The sequence below is a fragment of the Eumetopias jubatus genome, unplaced genomic scaffold (genome assembly GCF_037043125.1).
Source record: "Eumetopias jubatus isolate StellerSeaLion01/CBP00866 unplaced genomic scaffold, mEumJub1_p1.0 scaffold_13, whole genome shotgun sequence".
NCBI classification, from domain to species: Eukaryota; Metazoa; Chordata; class Mammalia; order Carnivora; family Otariidae; genus Eumetopias; species Eumetopias jubatus.
The window spans coordinates 110,003,008-110,024,853 of record NW_028274819.1 but is presented as its reverse complement, the minus strand read 5'-3'; the positions used below and the strand labels follow the sequence as shown (position 1 = coordinate 110,024,853).

At 39.0% G+C, this 21,846-nt stretch overlaps 1 protein-coding gene across 2 annotated transcripts in view; it reads right to left on the bottom strand.

The window, feature by feature from the left end:
* Positions 1-2,931: 2,931 nt before the first annotated feature.
* KBTBD3 (kelch repeat and BTB domain containing 3) overlaps positions 2,932-21,846 on the bottom strand; it is a 31,577-nt gene continuing 12,662 nt past the window's right edge. For both annotated transcript variants that reach the window (XM_028106006.2, XM_028106007.2), the window contains exons 2-3: positions 10,372-10,616; positions 2,932-6,309 (exon numbers count right to left, since the gene is read on the bottom strand). In XM_028106006.2, the coding sequence (XP_027961807.1) occupies positions 4,707-6,309; positions 10,372-10,592 (1,824 nt within the window). In that variant the 5' untranslated portion in view covers positions 10,593-10,616 and the 3' untranslated portion in view covers positions 2,932-4,706. The remainder of the gene's footprint in view (positions 6,310-10,371; positions 10,617-21,846) is intronic.

Genomic DNA, 21,846 nt, shown 5'->3' with positions numbered 1-21,846 from the left:
AAAGACTTATTAAAATTTAGCTTTAGAATTCCTCTCCCAGAAAATTTGTGTTTGTAGTTATGTTGATGGTGGTGGTGGTGGTGAGGAGGGTGGTTAAAAGAACCCAGCAAGGCTCTATCTGGCTCAGAATGGATTTATAAGAACTAGAGAGCTGGTCCAGGGACTAAAATGCCTGAATTATTGAGAGATTCTGCAATGCTCGTCATTGCTCAACCCACCAAAAAGGCGAGAGAATTACGATGGATTTTCTGAGGCACCTGTACAAGGAAAGGCATGTAACCCCAGCTGTTGTGGCAGGTTTTAAAGTGCTAAGCATTTCAACAAGAAGGAAAATGACGCCTCGATTTTAGAGGGGAGACACGCTACTGTTTCAAATACTGGTGGACACAGCTCCCTAGGACCAGTGGCTGGAAGTTATGCTGGGAGGCCGCGAAGCTTTCAGTGTGAGCAGTAATAGAACTTTTCAAAAATGAAGGCATCGAGCTCTCTTCCTGAAAGAACTGAATTAGAAGTTGAAAAAAAAAATCATCTGTCAGGGTGAATCATCTGTCAGGGTGTTTTGGCATTTAGAGGGGTTTCTCTCTAGCATGTTAGAAGCTGTGTTTGATTCTAAGGCTATTTTCAAGTTTGAATAGGAATCTGGGATTTAGAAGAGTTTTTATACACATGATATTCCCTAACTAGATATTAAATTTGATTAAGCATCATAGTGCCATCAAACAGAATTGATTTATAAACACACCTAGGTTTTTAAGATATGTTCTTTTAAATCATATCTTTAACTAGAATCACTACATTTAACTAGACAGCAACATTTGCAGCAAAATAGGAACGAATTCAGGAGAAAATTTTAGGTGCTGGTCTTTCAGTTTCTATTCTCTGTGAAACAATGTGCACCTACAGTAGAGGGGGGAAACTCCCTATTAGCAGTGCACTAGAAATGTCAGCACCATTTACAGATATTTCCTGAGTGATTAAAAAAAAAGAACAAATTCTCTTCAGTAAGACTGCTCCTGAATGGGTGTAGTTCTGTTGAAACCTTGAGTATGCAGAGCCACTGAAATCAAGTTCCTTAGAACCTAAAACGCTAAATAAATCGGAGGAGGAAGTCATCATCCGTATGTCAGAAAACTAGTGAGATGGAAATGTGTAAAGAGCGTGTAGAAATCTTTGGTTGTCTACTGCTGTGTAGGAACTTATTGGGCCAACCAACTGCCACAGGGCATGTCTGAAGACTCGTCTTATTCTGAATATGGCTTTGCAAAGTGGAGTCAAGTGATTTCTTACGTTGAATGGAAATTGACTTCCCTATACATTCCAGCCTTTCTTTTTAGGTTGCCTTCCAGGGCGGCCCACCGGAAGACATTTTTGAGTCTTACATTTTCAATTCTCAATATAAAAGACCTTCCAAACACGGGATCCAATTAAACTGAGAATGAAGACCTAAAAGTACCTGTACATAGTCCACAATATACCTAATCATTACACTGTATTTACTGCTTCCCTATCTCGGAATGTCAGTACATGTGTCTCTCTCTACTTGAGTCTGATTTTCTAAATGGTGCCCCTTGAGCCATGCACACTGTGCACATATCCAGTTGCTCTTGATACGTGGGAAAAACGGAATCATGTTGCGGGATGTGGTCACTCTCAAATCACACTCTCGCTTTCCAGGGTAGCATGATTGAATCCTGCTGTGATAAAGACTCCTTTCCCACCCAGAACTGGAGTTGAGTGTTCTGGGAGGGTAGTGAATTTCGATTATGCTAATATTCTTCATACTGCTCAGTCTGACAACCAATAGATGAACAAAAGGTGCTCCACATTTTAAATCAAGTTTGTAGATCACTCCAGGAGTGTCCATTAACTTTGAATTGATCTCATATAAATGTTGAATTTAATCATCTTTATATATAATAATGCCATATAGCTACTTTCAATTTTAGAAGGTGTTACAATACCAGAATTTTTTTTTATGTGCATAATCCAAATGATAAAGGACTTAGGAATGTTTAACAGAATTTTTCCACAAGAATGAAAGCAATCTGGGTAATGAGCACAGTGATTTTGTCTCTTACAGTGCAACGCTGGCTGAAGGAGGATCATGAAGGGGAAGCAGACTTTAGAGGAAAAAGAAAAAAGACTCAGGGAAGAGGCCATAGACGAAGGGATGTGTTACTTCCCCTGACCTAACTTTGCAGACAGGAACACAGCTCTTTCTGGGGGTTGTGAGAATAAGCTTGAGAGATCGGAGACTTGCCTGTCAGAGATCCAGAACGGAGGGTGAGGCCAGAATGACAGGCATGGTTCTTGGACAGTGAAGCCAGGGATCGACGGGCAGGATGAGAAAGACAGAACCAGTCCAGTCACTGGCCACGCGTGCATGTGGCTGGGTTCCTCGAGGGTGTGGAACACAGACAACCCTTTGTCAATACGGCAGACAGATAATGTAAATGTTAAGTGACACTGTTATAAGATGCAAAATTAGAGAGAACAAGATCCGTTATTACTGGAGCCAAGCCCAGGACAGCACTGCTCTGGTGGCAAGGACAAAGAACAGTAAACAAAGGAAGAATTTAGGGGTGACGACTGGACAGAGTACTTTCCTTGCCACAGTAGCCGACACAGAGCACTCCATTGCAGATGGAAAGGGGTGGCAATGAGAAAAAAATGATTAACAAGTAAACTGCAGCAACTGTAGAAGAAAGGCAGCAAGCCTTGTGTGTTAGAAGGTATACGTGATCATATGCAGAGGGAACGACCTAGGCCTTGTTTCTAGAAACATTACCAGGAATCAACAGCCAATGAGAAGATGGGCAGACGTCAAGCTAATCTAATAATGAAACAAGATCAGGAAGGGATTCTGTTTCACCTTAGTTTCTCCTTTCTGGAAGAGATTAACAATTCCTAGAGTCAGTAATTAAAACAATATTTATTTTAAACATACTTTAATTATTTATATATGTTTAAATTAACAGTTCAGTAAATCCACAGATGGGTCACCCACTGTGTTATGGTCTTTCTTAAATAATTTGTTTCCAAATCCACAAATATGCACACAAATGTCTTCACTGAATTTTTTTCTTGCACACACACACACACACACACACACACACACACACACACACAGGAAAGGGCAGAGCCAACTTAGGGAGGAAGGCCAACAGTTCTACAGAATACTTTTTATGCAACTGTCATCTGATTAGGGACAGTCCGATTTTGGAATTGCATGATCATGTAGTCTAATGTCCTGTTCTATTTTGAAAAAAATATATTTGAAGCTTACAATTGCATAAACTTATATGGTATAATAAATGGACCTTTATTTAGGTATATTTCTACTTTTACAGCCTAATATGGTTATATCTTTTAAACTTATGAAAGAAACATACTCTCTTGCAACACAGAATCATCCTACCTGAGAACAAGGGATGACTGACTGATACTCCTTCTTTGTTTGGGTTAAAGATGACTAAGCATCTAAACAGATACAGCAGGCTGTGAATAAGATCAACACCAAAAACCTAGTCATTTTTAAAAGAATTTAGAAAACAATTCACTATGAATAACTTACGTAAGTTGTAAACCAACACGGTGCTTTATAGTTGGTATGTATCATCAAAGAAAACTGATATGGTACTAATTTAAAATGTTGAAATTTCTTATTACAACTCAAATTAGGACATCTAAAAATTTAAGAAATGCAACATAAGAATACACTTATCTAGAGGTCAGATTTCCTACATCCTCAGTAATCCTGGAAACTGGCAAGGATACAGAAAAAGTATTTGAGGACTACCATCTCAGAATCCAGGAACTTCACTCGATGGGTTACATGTTAAGATAGACTCAGATTGGGTGTAACTTATAACTAATAATTAAATGAAGAATGTTAATTTACTGAGCCTGAGCCACAAAATAAAAAAGATATGATATTGCTAGAAATTGAAACCAACTAACACTTAGAACTAATAGAATCAGCAATTTTAAAAGCATTTCAGTAATTGCCATTGGCATTATGGCATTATATCATGGAACATTATGCTCTTAATGAAGAGTTAAATCATAAAAAAAAAGTCAAGCTATGTTTAGTGTATAGCTTAGAAGCCAGGGGGAAATACACTGCATTTTAGAAAAGTTTACCTGACGAAAAACAAAACAAAACAAAACAAAAACAACAAATGGTGGGAAAAAAAAGGAAGGGCTTAAAAGAAGCTAAGCCATGATTGGAAAGGATAGGAATTCAGCCCCTCTTACTCCTGTAGTAATGGGGCAGGCTTCTTAGGTCTTTCTAATTTAATTTTCACTTCACCTAACATAGTGTGCAAATAATCCATTTCCACTACCTAAAGAGATTTTTCCCGTCTAGATAGTACAGATCTGTGAACACTGATTTGTTCTTCCTGGTCTTTCATGGATAAAGTACTCTAAAAATCAAGACATCGATGCCTACGAGTTTTACTTACATATGAGAATACTAAGTATTCTGGATTCTCCGTGATTAAATTATATTCAGTATAATGTCTGGTAAATGTACTTTGTATTTTAAGTTTCTGGCAACTGCTAAGTCCTATAGTGATTCTCTAACAGACGGTACATTTTACTTTACTAAGAGGTAAAGACCTTGTTACCAACTACAGGTTAACAGATTTACAGTAGATTTCTAGAACTGGAATCATTTTAGACTGTCTAGGCACATGCTCCTTTCAGAAATGATTAGAAAACCACGGGTCTCTGTATTTATTGAACTGAATCACTTGGCAGTAAAATTCAGTTAAGGCTCTTGGCATCGGTGAGACTTCTTCCCACTCAGATCTACTGCTGTGGTAGACCTGCACTTCATCTGTGATTTCATCTGGTGCGTAATCACCACCTAAGATATAAATTTTATCTTCAATCCCAACTGCGCCTGCGTTAAAGCCTGCACATTCAAAAGAGCCTTCCCCCTTCCAGACGCAAGTATCTGGACAAAAACTATACACCTTGTAGGTGGAAAGGTCACATATATACAGCGTGCAGTTTACCGGGACAGCTTTAATCAGGGTCGCATGAAAAAACTGCCCGAACTCTGCTACCAGTTCCGACCACTGGTCAGTGGTTGCGTTGTATTTAAAAAAGCAGTCGAGTGACGGGTTAAAGGCATCTGTAATCTCTACCTCTGATCCAAGAACATAGATTACATTCTGGCATGCGCTTGCTTCGGGATAGTATATGCCCCGGGGTAACGGGCTAACAGATAGCCATTCTTTGGAAAGAGGGTTGTAAGACTCAACATCTAAGAGACTTTTAATGTCCTGAGACCCTCTGGTCTTCCCACCAATGACAAATAATCTATTGAGAGCCAAAACTGACGTGTGCATGGTTCTTGGTGTCTTCATAGTTGATACCAGGAAGAAATCGTTTTTCACCGGACAGTAGCACCAGGTCTGATCGGTCGCATCGTGATAGGACTCTGCGATATGAAGCCGGACGGTTCTGCAGCATGGCCCTTTGCAGCCTCCTGTCAGGAATATTTTCTCTCCGTAACTAGACAGACTAGACCCTGGCAAATCGATCAGATGTGACTGTGGCAGCACTTTCCACGAGTCACTATTGATATTGTAGCAAAATGTATATTGGTCGCCTCCATTTTCCTCAGTTTTGTGAACAAATATGTATTTTTCAGTGGTGGATGGCCGAGCATCAGGGAAGAGTCCACCAGAACCTTGCACACACTTAACGGCATCCGTGATCATGTCAAAACAGTTTGTGCTTTTGAGTAAACACTCTTCGTTGAGCAGACAGTCTTGAAGGGTCTCCTCAGATAACTGATGTAATCGTACTTTTTTAATCAAATAAGGCAGATGCTTTTGCCTCGATTCTAAGTTATGTTTGGTCCAACTAAGGACAACTTTCAGGACAGTTTCTTCTTCGGGGACATTTAACTCATCTGACTCCAGACATTTTTGCAGGACTCCAAAATTCATCTCTAAGAAATCACTGGACTTAAATAGCAAGGAAAAGTGGTTCTGTACAAAGTACAGTGCGTGATTGAACAAGCGGGGGGAGCCGTAGCTGTCTGATATAGATAGTAACTGCAGACAGTTGACAAGGTTAATACTTTTTATTAAAAAGTCACTGCAAGCTTTGGCTAGGAAGGAGACTTGAAGAAATGAGGACAACTGGAAGAACATTTCCACATTATCGTCTGTTATCTGTGTTTTCCCGGTATAGGCATAGTCAAGGAATGCCTTCACGGCTTTGGACGACAGATTAGTGATGGTGACGCTCCCGCCGTCTCTCTCTCTCATGTTTACTTCAAACATAGCCCTGCAACAGTAGAGAACACAGAAGAACAAGTGGGAAGAGGTCATTCCCTGCTAGTTTTCAACGTTACCTTCTAGACGCTTCCTTGACCCTTAGGTTGATTTAAAATATATTTCACACATGTCAAGTCTATATTTATGAAACATTTTAAAAGCATCTTAATCAGTTGTTTTAATATCTAGAATAGTTGTGTACCGCACTGTTTATCTTTAAGACATATGTGCCACATAACTCCCATACTGCAAAATACATACACTACAGCTGAGGTACTGCCCCTCATCCAAAGAAGGCTATAAGATGATTCACATTTTGTAAACTAATTTCATGCTTTTAAATATCATTCATAAAATTAGGGTAAAATCTCTCTAATGGCTGAATTTCCTTTTTTTATGAGTTAATTAGTATCAACTCTGTAGGTGATAACTAGAAGTACTTAAAATATATAATGCTTCTGGGTTTAGGATGTAAAAGTATCTTGCACAGTAATCTTCAGTTTGGCAGCTGTGAAACATGTGGAAGGTGGCATGCTGTGAGGTATCAGATGTCTCCAAGGAGTCTGTGTGGGAAATCCACCAAACGAGATATATTTAAATACACGTCGAAAGAGACATATTTCATGCAGCACTTTAGGAAAAAAGGGGAATGTGATTTCATGGAGCTAAACGCCAACCCAAAAGGCTAAAAGTAAGTTTTTGAAGAAACAGCCACTGAGAGATGGAGGTGGTGGTCCCTAGATTTGAGTTAGACCAGCCTGAGTTCTTCTGAGCTGTAATTCATCACCACCTGGCCAGGGGGATAGAGTCTAAGGAAGTGGGAACTTTTGGGGTTCAATTTAAGTGAAAACATAAATTATTTGCAAATGATTGGGCAGGAGACTAAGACTTATTTTACTATTGGTTTTGGTAGACCAATCTTGGCACCCATCCTTCTGTTGACTTCACATCCAGAATGATTCACTTTTACACAGACTTGCTATGGTGGTTGTCAGTGGTACAGCGAGTGGAGGCTGAGATTAAAGAGAAAGAGCTACAAGAAAGAACGAAGGGCCACCAGTAGTTGCACCTTCGGTAGGACTGGAGTGACTGGTGTGGGTTCTGGCTTAATACTGGTTTGCGCCTGTACCAGTATCGTCCAGGGTACCTTTGTGAGCAGTGCCCCGAGGTGCTCAAGTCCTCTGGGGGGAACCAGTTTAGTTCTTCAAGTCTGTTCTAGAGGGAAACCAAAGCTATTCAGGAAGCACGAGTATCCGACCGAGAAGTACGAGGGGCCCTCCAAACCCGGAACACCCCGCAGGACAAGGAAGGATGACAAAGCGCCTTCCCACTAGGCTACTGGGTTCTTCTTAATCCACAAATGAATACAGTTACACAGATTACATACATGTTCTACATCATGTAGGGTATTTAAATAATGTTAACTTAGCAATATGAAACTCTGATGATAATTATATTGGAGTATGAAGACATGGGTCATCAATTTAGGGTCATATTAAGAGCCTGACTTCTAGAATCTGGCTGCTTGGGTGGGTATCTGGCCATTGCCACTTATTAGCTGTGTGACCTTGCAGGGGACTTCACTGTGCTTCAAATTCTTCATCTGAAAATGGGGATACTTGTAGTATCTATTTCACTGAGTTTACAGAGGCATAAATGAGTTGATCAGTACAAAGTATTGACTACTATCATTATTTTAAGAAAATGTTTTCTGACAGATCCTATATATCTTTAATTTATCACCAGCTTCCACATTTTCTTTGAGAAGACACAAGTAGGATCATATTTCTATACTTCATCCTGTTCATCTTTAAAGTATCCAGTTAACATCCATCTCAAATTTACCATATTATCATAAAGTGGTTGTACAAGATGTGTGATTCCTCTTCAATCTTCTCTCCATGACTTTACATCTCATTTATAACTTTCCTTTTCCAAAATCATTATAAAGTGCACTTCTCATGCATTGTACACTTTCCTGCTATTTTATATTTTTCCTGCCAGTACTCCAGTGATTTTGATAACACAAATACTATGAATTGGTGGCCTCATCACCTAAGAGTGTAAAATACAGAATTTCAGTCTTTACTTGTATATATTTTTATATGAACTGTGTATTCCTTTAGTAAAATACTATATATAATAAAGGATCTAGGTCATTATAAGACTGCCATTTGTGTTACTTCAAAGCAGGGAAAAAAATTTTAAAAACATATTGTTCTGTTTTTTTAACAGGATTTTTAAAAAATTTAAAGCAGGTCCATAAAAGTTAGGAGTAGGCTGAACAAAATATTGTGGACAGAAGTTATGTGCAGAAACATTTAATTAATAAATAACATCTACATGAAGAGTAGAGGACTGCCAATCCAAATGCTTACATGAACTTCTTATTTTGTTAACATGATAGGGAAATCAACCTGTGCGTTTGCACCAGATTATGTCCATTTTTTGCTAGGTTTGGAAATAACAGAAATCTTAGCATATAGTGTTAGTTGAATGTAGCGGACAAGGTCCTAATCAGTACATATACATTACTTCATTTAACCCTCATAATGACTCTGTAAGTTAGGTTTCTCATTTATTGTCTTAATTTTTACAAATAAGGAACCTGAGGCCTGAAGAAATTAAGTCACTTGCTTAAAGTCACATCTGATTAAGTGGCAGAACCAGGATTTAGATTTAGGGCCTGTGTATTCAGAGGCCAGGTACTTAACCGTTACAGCATCCAGCTTCCTGTCAGGAAGAGGTGACAGAGGGTAGGGGAGCAGAATGGAGCTACTAGGAAGAAAACCTGGAGTAGAACAGAGCTGGGGAGAAACTGGTGGAACCATAGAGTGGCAGAGCACAGGGACAGTGGGGGCCCCAGTGGAGTTTGAAGAATAGCTTAGGTAACCCGAGAGAAGACATGACAAGAACAGAGAAAGAACTAGTGTCTGGGTAGGGCGAAGGTGTATCCTCCATGTCCCTCATACGGTGGGACGCGGCACTGAGCCACTGCTCCTCACAGAAGCAGGAAACCCCCCAGGAACGGGAGTTTAGCAAGTAGTGAATATCAATACACTCCTGTGGATTCACTCCAGAGCAACAGGGGTGAGGTCTAATCAGATGCTGGTAGCAAAATAGGAGTCTAATTAAGGATTAAAATCAGTGTAAGTTAACTTGCATCTAGTGTATTTATATCTTAAATCTTACTCTGTTTTTATAAATTTTAATTACTAGAGATTTAAGTCCTTATTTAAGATAAAAACTGTTTCTAAAACTGAACATAATGCAAATACTGCAATTAGGATTAAATTTATTGCAGTGTGACTGGGAGGGCCGAAGTCCAGGATGTCACCAAGAGAGGTTTGTGTGTCTGACCAAGAGGCCTCACAGGATGGTATGACCTTGATGCAGTTACCGCAGTACTAAGGTCAAATGTCTGACACTTACCCTTGCAGAATCAGAAACCCACTGTCGCCACAGGGGGTTCTAACAGTGTTATGACTAGGACATTCCTTGTAGGATGACCTACCAGGGGAACCAAGTTATATTCAGAAGGTTGCCTAGAATCAGAACAAGTTGGGTGTTCTCCAGAAATGCTTCTGGAGGTACCTTTCCCCTAGAAGAATATCTCTGTCAAAGAGAGGAGAAATCTTGAAATCCTCTGTGTGAGTCCCTCTCCCTTGTATGACCCACAGATACATGACTGAATTCCATTTTCCTTTCCTTTGAACTATATTTCCATTTTTTAATCCATTTGTCCTCTCCTTTTTTTTTCTAAACAGTGCAGTGCAAGAACTCTCCCAAACAAAACTGACTCTAGATCGAAACATTTTTTTTTTTCCCCAGAACATTTCAAGGGACCAATGTTCCATATAACTTTAGGAAATGCTGACCTGGGAGGACCTGAACTATTAAAGAAGGTAGTCATAAATCTTCATATTCAAAAATCACTAGTTAATGTAGGTTCTAATTAGTTTTTATTTTAAGAATTAAAAATTACTGTTGCATGCTCCTGTAGGGGAGAAATTCAGTAGTTATGAAACATAATAACACAGAATCTGAGGCACAGACAGACAAGGTGAAATACCTGAAAAAGTCACTGCACGCTGCTAAGACACAGCGATGACATGGGATTATTTCATCTTTCATGATTATTTCGAAATCATAAAAGACATTTTGCTCTCTAAAATTCTGCAGTACACTTAAGATTTTCTGTCCATGATCTTCGGATACAAGGAAGTTGTTTTTCTTCTCAGATGGAAGTCCGTTACATGAGTTTCGTTGATTGAAATGATATGAATTATCCATAGCCAATTTCCTTTGTTCTTAGAACTGGAATGGAAAAGAAAAATCACTGCTGTGGTGAGTCCTGATGATATTTCAGATCCAAAGTCTGTTTAGTGTCATTTACACTGAGAACAACTATAGCATAGTCAACCTTGTTCTAAACATTTGTTTTCATGACATTTAATAATAAATTTCTTTGGAATTTTTATTAATATTGAGATTCCTGGAATAAAAAGTATTATCAAATAGCAGGGTAAAGTTCAAGGCTATATAATTGTGTCAAATAGCACAATTTTTAAGTTGTATGTGTAGCTCACATAGGCTCTCACTACATGACTAGTCTTGCTACATATAAGAGGTATTAGTTACCCAATAGTTAGCACATGGCCATATACCCAACACATCCCTGTCCCCTCCCATCCATTTTCTTCTAGCAGCAAAGAAGATGTTAAAATATTGATCTTGAAGCACAGATATATGCCTTCTGGGGCTCAACTTTTCAGAGATAAATGACTGAAAAGGACCAGAGTGTTAGACTGTATTAACTAGTTATGGCTTTTAGTAAGGAAGGAAAGGCAAGCATTGGTCCAAGTTGGCCTATTTGGATGCCTTTTATTTCTTTTTCTTGTCTGATTGTTGTGGCTAGGACTTCCAGTACTATGTTGAATCAAAGTGGTAAGACTGGACCTCCTTATTTTGTTCCTGACCTTAGAAAGTTCTCTATTTTTCCCCATTTAGGATGATATTAGCTGTGAATTTTTCATATACAACCTTTATTGTATGGAGGTATGTTCCCTCAAAACCTATTTTGTTGAGGGTTTTTATCATGACTGGATGTTGAACTTTGTCAAATGCTTTTTTTCTGCATCTAGTGAGATGATCATATGGTTCTTATCTTTTCTCTTATTGATGTGACGTATCACGTTGATTGATTTGCAAATACTGAACCATCCTGACAACTCAGGAATAAATCCCTCTTGATCATGGTGAATGATTTTTCTAATGTATTGTTGAATTTGGCTGCTGGTATTTTATTGAGATTTTTGCATCTATTTTCATCAGGGATATTGACCTGAAGTTCTCTTTTTTTAGTGGACTCTTTATCCTGTTTTGGTATGAGGGTAATGCTGGCCTCATAGAATGAATTTGGAAGTTTTCCTTCCTTTTCTATTTTTTGGAATAGTTTGATAAGACAGGCATTAACTCTTCTTTAAATGTTTGGTAGAATTCCTCTGTGAAGCCATCTTGTCCTGGACTTTTGTTTGTTGGGAGTTTTTTGATTACTGACTCAATTTCTTTGCTTTGGTCTGTTCAAGTTTCCTATTTCTTCCTGTTTCAGTTTTGGTAATTTATATGTTTCTAGGAATTTATCCATTTCTTCCAGGTTGTACAGTTTGTTGGCATAGTTTATCATTAAAATTCTCTTGTGATTGTTTTTCTGTGGTGTTGGTTGTTATTTCTTCCCTCTCATTTGTGATTTTATTTGAGTCCTTTCTCTCTCTCTCTCTCTCTTTTAAGCCAAGTTGGCCTATTTGAAAGCAGGACAGAAAACAGTATAACTTTACTTAAAAAGGCCTTTTAAACATGAGATCAGAAATCCAAGATAGTTAAGGGCCAGATCATTGTGACTTTCCCAAATTCAGTTCTATGCATACAACTTTACCCCACCAAAAAGCAAGGAAGTGGGAAACAGAAAGGAAAAGAAGATTGGGAAACAGGGGAGCCAGAGAAACAGGGAACCTTGGTTCTTTTAGTATGTTTTTATTCTGGTCATCTATTGCTTTGCAAATAACCAGAAAACTTAGTAGCCTATGACAACAATTTATTTTCTCTTGTAGTTCTCTGGGTTGAGCTGTAGCTTCTTGCTTGGGGCTTTTATACACTTAAGAGTCAGATGGCAGTTCTGGCTGAAGTCATCTGAAGGCCTGACTGGGCTCCAGGTCCGGTATGGTTCCTTTTTTCACATTTCTGATGCTTCTCATGGGATGGCTAGAACAGATGGATCTCTGTCTGTCTTTGTGTGTGTCTCTCTCAATTTACCCTCTCCACGTGGCTAGCTTACACTTCCTCACAGAATGGCAGTCTCAGGGTAGTTGGACTTCTTACATGGTGGCTTGGTTCTCCCAGAGGGAGTGTTTCAAGCCCACATGGAAGCTATACATGGAGAAGTAGTCTGAATGGTCCTAGAGCATCAATTAAAGCTCTAATCTAGGACTGAGACCATCTACTGCTATGTTGTCCAATACAGTAATCATGAGCATCGCTATTTAAATTTAAATTATCTGATTAAATTAAATTGAAAATTTAGTTCTTTGGTTGCTCTAACAACCATATTTTAAGTAATCAGTAGCCATATGTAGTGTGATGATTACTTTTATGTGTCAACATGACTGCGCCATGGAGTGCCCAGATATGTGGCTAAGCACTATTTCTGGGGGTGTCTGTGAGGGTGTCTGTGGATGAGATTAACATTTGAAGTGGTAGACTCGGCAAAGCAGAGTGCCCTCCCTCATGTGAATGGGACTCATCCAATCCTTTGAAAGCCGGAATGGAACACAAGGCCAAGTAAGAAAGTATTCTTTCTGTCTGTTGGACTGTCTTAGAGTTGCAACATCAGGCTTCTCCGGCTTTTGTACTGAGACTCAGGGCTGTCACCGTGCCGCTGGCTCTCTTGCTGGCTCTCCCGGCAGCATGCCGGCTGCAGATCTCAGGGTTTCTCAGACTCCATGATCACAGAAGCCAGCTTCCTATTGTCAATCTGCCTGTCTGTCCATCTTTCTAATTGGTTCTGTTTCTCTGGAGAACTGCACTATCACATATGGCCAGTGGCTATTACACTGCACAGCAGAAATCTGTAGTATTTTCATCATCACAGGAAGTTCCACTGCGTGAAGGGCAGTGTGTGCACACATGCATGGGAGGGAGAGAGAGTGTGCCCGAGTGGGGGAGGGTAATAGGATGTGACTGGCAGTGTTCCTGGAAGAATAAACTCCCTGCAGTGATTCTGTGAGCAGCATTCTAAAGAAGTTGTAAGGAGGGAGACATAATGAGAGTGGGCGTCATGAAGGGAGAGAGATAATGAGAGGTTTGGGGGAAGTTCCAAAGAAAAGGAAGGTAGAAAAACAGTTGCACCAGTCAGAGTTCTCTAGAGAAACAGAACCAATGAACCAATAGGTTACAAGTCTACTGGTTTTGTGTACACACACACACACACACACACACACACACTGGTACATGTAGTTTTATAGTGTGTCTATAAAAAATAAGGACTTGGTTCACAAAATTACAGAGGTCCCAAGATCTGTGGTTGGCAAGCTGGAGACCCAGGACAGCAGAGGGTATAAGTTCAAGTCTGAAAGCTGGCAGCCTGGAAACCTGGGAACAGCCGATTTTTCAGTTTGAGTCCAAAGGCAGGAAATGACTGTCTCAATGCAGCACTCAGGCAAGTTTTCTCTTATTCAGCAGTTTTGGCCTAATCCAGGTCTTCAACTAATTGGGTGAGGCCCACCTTCACTAGGGAGGAAAACCTGCTTTACTCAGTCTGTCTATCCAAGTGTTAATCTCATCCAGAAACACCCTCATAGAAACACCCAGAATGACATTTGACCAAATGTCTGGGAGCCCTGTGGCCCAGTGAAGTTGATATAATAAATTAATCATCACAACATTCTAAATCTTTACTTAAGAATGTTGTTAATATGTGACCTAGGGCGGAAAAGAATATATAACCCCAAGTTAGAGTGGGGTACACAGATAATTATATACAGCTGCCATCCCAAGAGTCATTCCTCACCTCACAAGGCATGCCTCTTAAGTCACTTGTAAAACTCTGATTTTAAAATTGTGGATGTTTTTTCCTCCTTTTCCAGTAACTGTAAATCATCCATCTTCCCAGGGGAACGCTGTAATGTGAGGTAGTAGGATGAGCAGGGCTTCAGAACCAGACAGGTGGGCTCCAGCGCTGCTCCAGCACTTTACTGGGGGTATAGTTGAGGCAAGGAGCTTCTAGTCTTTGATTCTCATTTTTTTCTTCTACAAAATAGGGATAAACTGTACCTGTCTATGGTTGTGTTGTTGAGAAGGGTAAAAATAATACATACTTTAGCATTTAGTATGTGCTAAATAAGTGAAATTTACTATTTATTTTCTACTAAAAGTTTAACATAAAAGCCAAGGAAATCCCTTAATTGCCACTAATCAAGAGGTTTACATGCATAATAAGGTGGTGGGGGGAAGAACAGGAGAAACAGTCTCTAATAATTCCTAAGGCATAAAAGAACAGTTGAACACAAGAGCTATCCCTGGAATGTAGTTTATCTGGAGTGCCAGGATCAGGTGAGAGAAAGACACATTGGTTGAGACTTGAGCCAGCCTCTCTTACTGACTCCATAATGCTGGAAAGGAATATTTAAAGGGAAAGGCCAGGGAATATGTACAATACACAAAATGGTCCACAGAGCAGATAACCAGCATGACCTACGCTAGACAGACAGACATGACTTAATGCTGTGCAAAGGATCACAGCATCTTCTCAAGCACACAATGAGACCAGGGTACATCTCCTGGTCTGTTTCTCAAGTCTATCGATGGGCTGGAGTGTCCATAATCTGTAACAGCAATGTAAGGTCTCTCCACAGCCTGCCCCAGAGAACCCCAGAATCGGTGGGGAGACTCAGTCCACACAGCCTACATATCCTTTGGAACTGCTCTAAATCCTCATCCATTTTGCTATGTATTAAATCCCTCTGATAGAGGAAGTTAGATACTGTAGATGGAAAGATACATTTATCTCCTACAATCGTAGACTCTTCTTGGTTTTTAAAAGTTCTCTCAAAGTTTAGGATTATTGGTGCTGACAAGGCTCTGTGATCCCCATAGGACAACATAAAGCAGAATTACTACCTTGGCCTCCAAGCCATTTAGTCAGGGAGAGAGAGGAGAGAATGTGGCTAGATGCTCAATACTCGTTTCACAACACTTTCATTCTGTATATGATTATGTATGTGTGTGTGTGTCTATACAAACAATTTAATTTTAATTTTAAAATATATTTTTTATTGGGCATTAAAAATATCTTTATTTTTCAGTTCTTTAATGTGGCCATAATTACCAAGGGACTACAAAGTTTAAGTAATATCATTCTGATCCCCCCACCCTAACTCTTCTTTTTGGATTTCCCATGAAGATGAATGGCCTCCGTATTCCCCAAGCCAGACACTTGGAAGTCCTCCTTCACCAGCCGTATCTATTTTAAAACCACTACCATTTCTTCACCCCTACTGCCGCTCCTTGAGGTAAATGTCTCATTGTTCTCACTTGAATTGCCTCCTCTCCGATCTTCCCTCTTCTGTAAACTTTTATTGAATATCTCCTGGGCTTCAAACCTGCTCAGGCATTGGGCATCTAAAGATAAAAGAGTCACAGGGTCCCCGCTCTTGCCGGCTCACAGGCTGGTGTGGAGAGAAAGAAGTAGCAGATGAGCATCTTAGTAGAGATACGAAGAGTGTTCTGGAGGCAGGTGGAAGCTCCGAATTGTTCTCAGGGGTGAGGAGGACAGAGCAGAGAGAGCAGAGAGGGGAGAGGATGCTGGAAGGCATTCTAATGGTACTTGAGCTGTTAAAGAAAAACTGAAAGATGATTACCAAAGAAGGTGAGAAAGACATTTCCAAGAGAGAAAAACTGTAAGTGCAGAGGCATGGAAGAAAGAGTTATCACAGGCCCTTGGGAGAAACGCATGTTGAGGAGCAGAGACCGGGCAGATAAAGCCGAAGTGGTAAAGGGGGGCTGGTTCATGCAAAGTTGCATACCATGAGAGGGGGCTTGGCTTTCATTCTAGAGGTAATGAGGAGTATTTAGAAGGACCTTAAGTTGGGGAGGCATTACACCATGGATTTACATTTTAGAAAGATCATTCTACTAGGAATACCAGCAGTAAATGACTAAGATGTGGCTCTGACTCTCATGGAGCTTACTATCTAAGGTTCACAGGCATGAGTAATGTAAATTTAAAAAGATGCAAACACTGGTTTTTGTTTTTTGGGTTTTTTTTGGATAGGAAATTGTTGTTAAGCCACTGAAATGTGTCTTACAACAAATAGGATTATTTTAATTAATGCATGTGAATTTTAATCCCAGTAACTCAAGAACATTTCTTAATCTAAGTATTTAGCTGTTGATTCTTCAGTGTTTTCTGCAAAAAAATGACATCGTTTGTAACAAATGGGGCTTGTTTTCTCTCCTATTTTCTACGGATATTATTTTTTCTTTTACTACGGAAGTAGCTAAGACCTCCTGTACGATGTTTAATTAAGGTAACAATGGTTTGTATACTTTTTAATAGGTAATTTCTTGGATTAAAGCAATTATTGACGCTCATAGTTGACAGGTCACAAGTGAACCCAATGACATATGTATACAATATTTATTTCTGTGACAAATAATGTAAGTAAAACCACTTAGTAGAAACTTTCAAGTATCGAATTTATATATTTGCATTATGCATAGGTATTCACTTTGATGAAGCTGTTCTAAGTTCAAGCCTGTCATGTTTACTCCATATAGAATGGCCAAGCAGAGAAGCTGAGATTTTCTATTCTTTCTTAACTTGGTTTGAGTACTTTTGTATGTGTAGACTTTATTTAATCATGATAAAGTTAAGTGCTATCAACGAGAAAGGGTTCTGTAAGGTTTATGAAGGGGATAGGGGAACTCAATTCACAAGATAACTAAAGCCACTGAAATGGATAAAAATCAATCAAGGAAAATAAATAAAATTAGTAAAGAAGAGGGCCAAGAATGGAACACGGAGGATAACTAACCTTAAGGGATAGACCATTTAGTTGAAGAATAATTTGTTTATGACCAGCTACCTACCAGGTGATGGTCTAGATGAGCTGAAAATATAGCAGGAGGTACAATTTGTGGAAGACACACGTGACAAAGTTCTATAGCTAAGGAAGAACTTACAAGGAACAGGGACAGAAATGGAGGAAAGGTAGGAGAGGCGGTGGAGAGCAAAGGAAGAGATTCATGTACGAAGTAGTTACATATCCTCCAAAGCTGAGGAAATGTCAGGTCAGGTAAGGACTGAGAAGACATCACTGATGGTTTGGGGGTGGGGTGAGGAGAGGCCACATACAGTAGCTTGAAGAGGAAATAATAGACACAATTTGTATAAATTATTTTTTAAAGAAGTTCAGTGAGGTAGGGACTTGAGAAGTAGGTGAATTCTAGGGAGTTTTGTTTTCTTTTGAGATGGGAGAAAGCTGAGCATGTTAATACACTGAGGAGGAAGCGGCACCATGGAGGCAGATTTTGATCAATGATTTTAACAGTCTAAATTTGGCATCTATGTCTATGTTACAAAGCAAATCTTTCTGGGCCTTTAAACCAATAAATCATAGAACAATAGCATATGGTAAAACTTCCATTTCTGTTAACAGGTAAACATTGATAGGCAAATAAATGGTGAGAGACTCTTTACTTTTATAGTTATACCATGATATAAAAAGCCTGAAGGCCACTCCACATGATGTCATTGGAGACCTCGTGGAGAGAAGCAATGATGTGCCCCTCCCTCTCCCAGCCACAGCGGTATCAGAGGATGCAAAGAGGGGAAACTGAACTCCCAACTCTGTCCAGCAGCCCTCCTTTCCCAGGTGTCCACAGAGATGAGGTGGAAAATCCGGACTTCCATCCCAACCTAGCAGTAACGAGGTGGTGACCTTAACCCAAGAGAGCAGTGTCAAAAAACTAAAACACAAGATTTAAATATTATCTAGAATCTTATAACATAATATCCAATATATCCCAAACCAAGTATATATCAAGTTGAAAAGACAATCAAAAGACACAAACAGAGATGAGACACAGATGTCAGAATTATCTACCAAGAATTTTAAAGCAGACTTCCTAGAGATGCTTCAGTGACCAATAACAAAGTCTGTGTGATTTCAATTCTTTTAAGTCATTTGAGGTTTGTTTTGTGCATCAGGATATGGTTACTCTTGGTTTATGTTCCATAGCACTTGAAAATAATGTGTGTTCTTTTGTTAGGTGGAGTTTTCTATAAATGTGATTTGATTCTGTTGATTGACAGTGTTGAGTTCTGTGCCATTTCTTACTATCTTCTTGTTCTATTAATTTAAGACAGGGAAGTAGTAAAGTATCCAGCTGTAACAGTACATTTGTCTGTTTTTCTTATCAGTTCTGTCAGTTTTTGCTTCACATATTTTGCAGCTCTGTTGTTTGATACTTAGACAATTAGGTTTGCTATGACTTCTTGGTGGATTAACATGTAATATTCCTCTCTGTCCCTCATAATTTTCCTTGCTGACATCCACTTTGTCTAGTATTGATACACCACACCTGTTTAATGCTTGCATAGTATATTTTCATCCTTGACTTTCAGCCTATTTATATCATTCTATTTGAAGTGAATGACTTATAGGAAGTATATAAAGTTGGATCATTTTTTAAAAAAAACTATTCTGCTAATCTCTGTCTTTTACTTAGCATATATAGAGCATTTATATTTAGTACAATTATTGATACATTAATACTTAGGTCTGCTTTTTGGTTGTTTGTTTTCTGTGATTTCTGTTTTTAATTTATTTATTTTTCTTCTTTCTGCCTTCCTATGAGTTACTTGAGCCCTTTCCAGAATTCCATTTTGATTTGGCTATAGTGACTATGAGTGTACCACTTTGTATGAACTTTTTAGTAGTTGTTCTAAGTATTACATTAAATGTGTACATAATATATATTATGACAATACTTGTGTAAACATTTTACCAGCATGAGTAAAGTGTATAAACTTTACACTCTTTTACTTCCCTTTATACTCCCTCATATCCTTATATAATTGTTTTAAATAATTCCTTACATACACTGAGATCTACGTTAGGCATTGTTGTAATTTCTGCTTCAACCTCAAGAAACTACAAAAAGAAAACTGCAGAGAAAAATCAATGAAAGAGCTTATTCTTTGAAAAGTTCAATAAAATAGACAAACCTTAGCAAGACTGACAAAGAATAAAGGAAAGAAGACATACATTACTAATATCAGGAATAAAATAGGGGAATCACTACAGACCTTGTCGATAATCAGAAGGATAAGGAAAGGAACATTATGAACAACTCTATATGTAACAATTTAATAGGGCATACGAAATGGACTAATTCCTCAAAGAACCCACACATTACCACAATTCACTCAAGATGAAATATAAAATTTGAACAGCTCTGTAACTATTAAGGAAATTAAACTTACCAAAAGTTTAAAAAAAAGTTAATAATCTATACAATTTTCTCCAGAATACAGAAGAGGAGGGAACACTTCCCAAGTAATTTTATGAAGTCAGTACTACTGTGGTGCCCTAGACAAAGACAATACAAAAACAAAGAAAAAACAAAAACTACAGATCAAAATCCCTCACAAATATAGATAAAATTTTTTAAAAATTAGCAAAAATAATTAAGCAGTATCTAAAAATAATTATGCACAAGTCCAAGTAGGTTTAATCTGGGATGTAAAGATGGTTCAACATTCAAATATCAATCAATATAATCCACTGCTGAAGAAAATTGAAAAAAAAATCACATAATCATATCAATTGACACAGTAAAACCACTGAAAAATCCCACATTTATTCATGAGAAAACCTCTCTGCAAACAAAGAACAGAGAAGAATTTCCTCAACTTGATAAAGAACATTTATTAAAAAATCTATAGCTAACGTTATACTAAATGGCAGGAGACTGAATGCTTTTCCTCTAAGATGATGAAAACGGCAAATATGTCCACTTTTACTATTGCTATTCATCATAGTACTGGAAGTTCTTAGATCTTAGTTCTTAGATCTATGATATTAAAAGCACAAGCCATAAATCAGAGGAAAAATGCTAACTGAATGTTATCAAAATTGAAAACGTTTCCTCTGTGAAAGACCCTGTTAAGAGGAAAAAAAGACAATTTATAGCCTGGGAGAAAATGTTTGCAAATGAAATCTGATAAAAGATTAATATCTATAATATATAAAGAATTCTCAAAATCCATCAGTAAAAAAAAACAATTCAATTAAAAAATGGGCAAAAGACAGGAAGAAATATTTCACCAAAGAAAAACAGAAATGAACACAGGAAGTAAGCAGTCAATATGTTCAATATCATTAGTCATGGACATACAAAATTAAGACCACAATAAAATAGCACTACCTATCCATTAGAATAGCTAATAAAAAGATACTGATAACATCAAATGATTGAGAGGCCAGAGAGACACTGTATCATTCACATGTTGCTAATATAAATTATTTGGAAGCCTCTTAAAAAGCTAACCACGACATGGTGACTCCCATCTGGCCAGGGAACTGTGTGAATTTCTGCCTTTTTCAAGACCCCAAACAATGAGCCCTGCTGGCCTTAGAGCCTGTTTTTGCCACCCTGCCTGGCAAGAAAGCTAATTCATAGCCCTGCTTACTGCTGAGTGCAGCCCCCTGCCCCACCCCACCAGGAAACCTGACCAGAGCATCCAGGAGTGTGAGCAACTTAGCAGAACTTGAGAGGAGCATCTAACCAGGGTCTCTGCCCATCTGTAGACCCAGCTGGTGACCCCATCTGGCCAGGAAGCTCAGTGTGTTTTGCCTGATTCACGTCCCTGACTACTAAGTCTAACTGGGTGTGGAGGCTGTTATACAGCCCTTGCCCAGGCAGGGAAGCAAATCTGAAGCCCTGCTTGGCATTGAATATAGCCTCCAGCCCTGCTCAACGAGCAAGTCTAACCAGAACACCTGGGAAGCTGTGTAGCCCCACCTACAGCCAGGCTTACAAGAGCACCTGAGCAGAGAGCCAAGCCAGCACTTCTTTCCATCTGCAGAGCAGAGCTGGTGGTACTGTCTGAACAAGGAGTTTGGTGGGCAGCTCTGCTGGATTCAGGTCCCCAGTCATCAAGCTAAAGGGCCATGTTTTACAATTCCACTCACGCAAGAAAGCAGATTTGTAGCCTTGCCTAGCTGTTGAGTATAGCATCCAGTCCTGCCTGAGTAGGAAGTTTAACCAGAGAATTCATGTAGCCACAGAGCCCATCCCACAGCTTCGCATGGGCAGGAACCAACTGTTCTCAGCCAGAGGTACCCAGCCTGACCTCAGAACTCAGGCAGCAGCCTTGCCCAAGTAGAGACCCTGATAGCAAGTCCCACTTGACCAAAGATGCTGCCTGCTGACCTGTCCAGAACCAAGGTGAATTGACTGGTGAAAGACCATTTCTGGAGAAGAG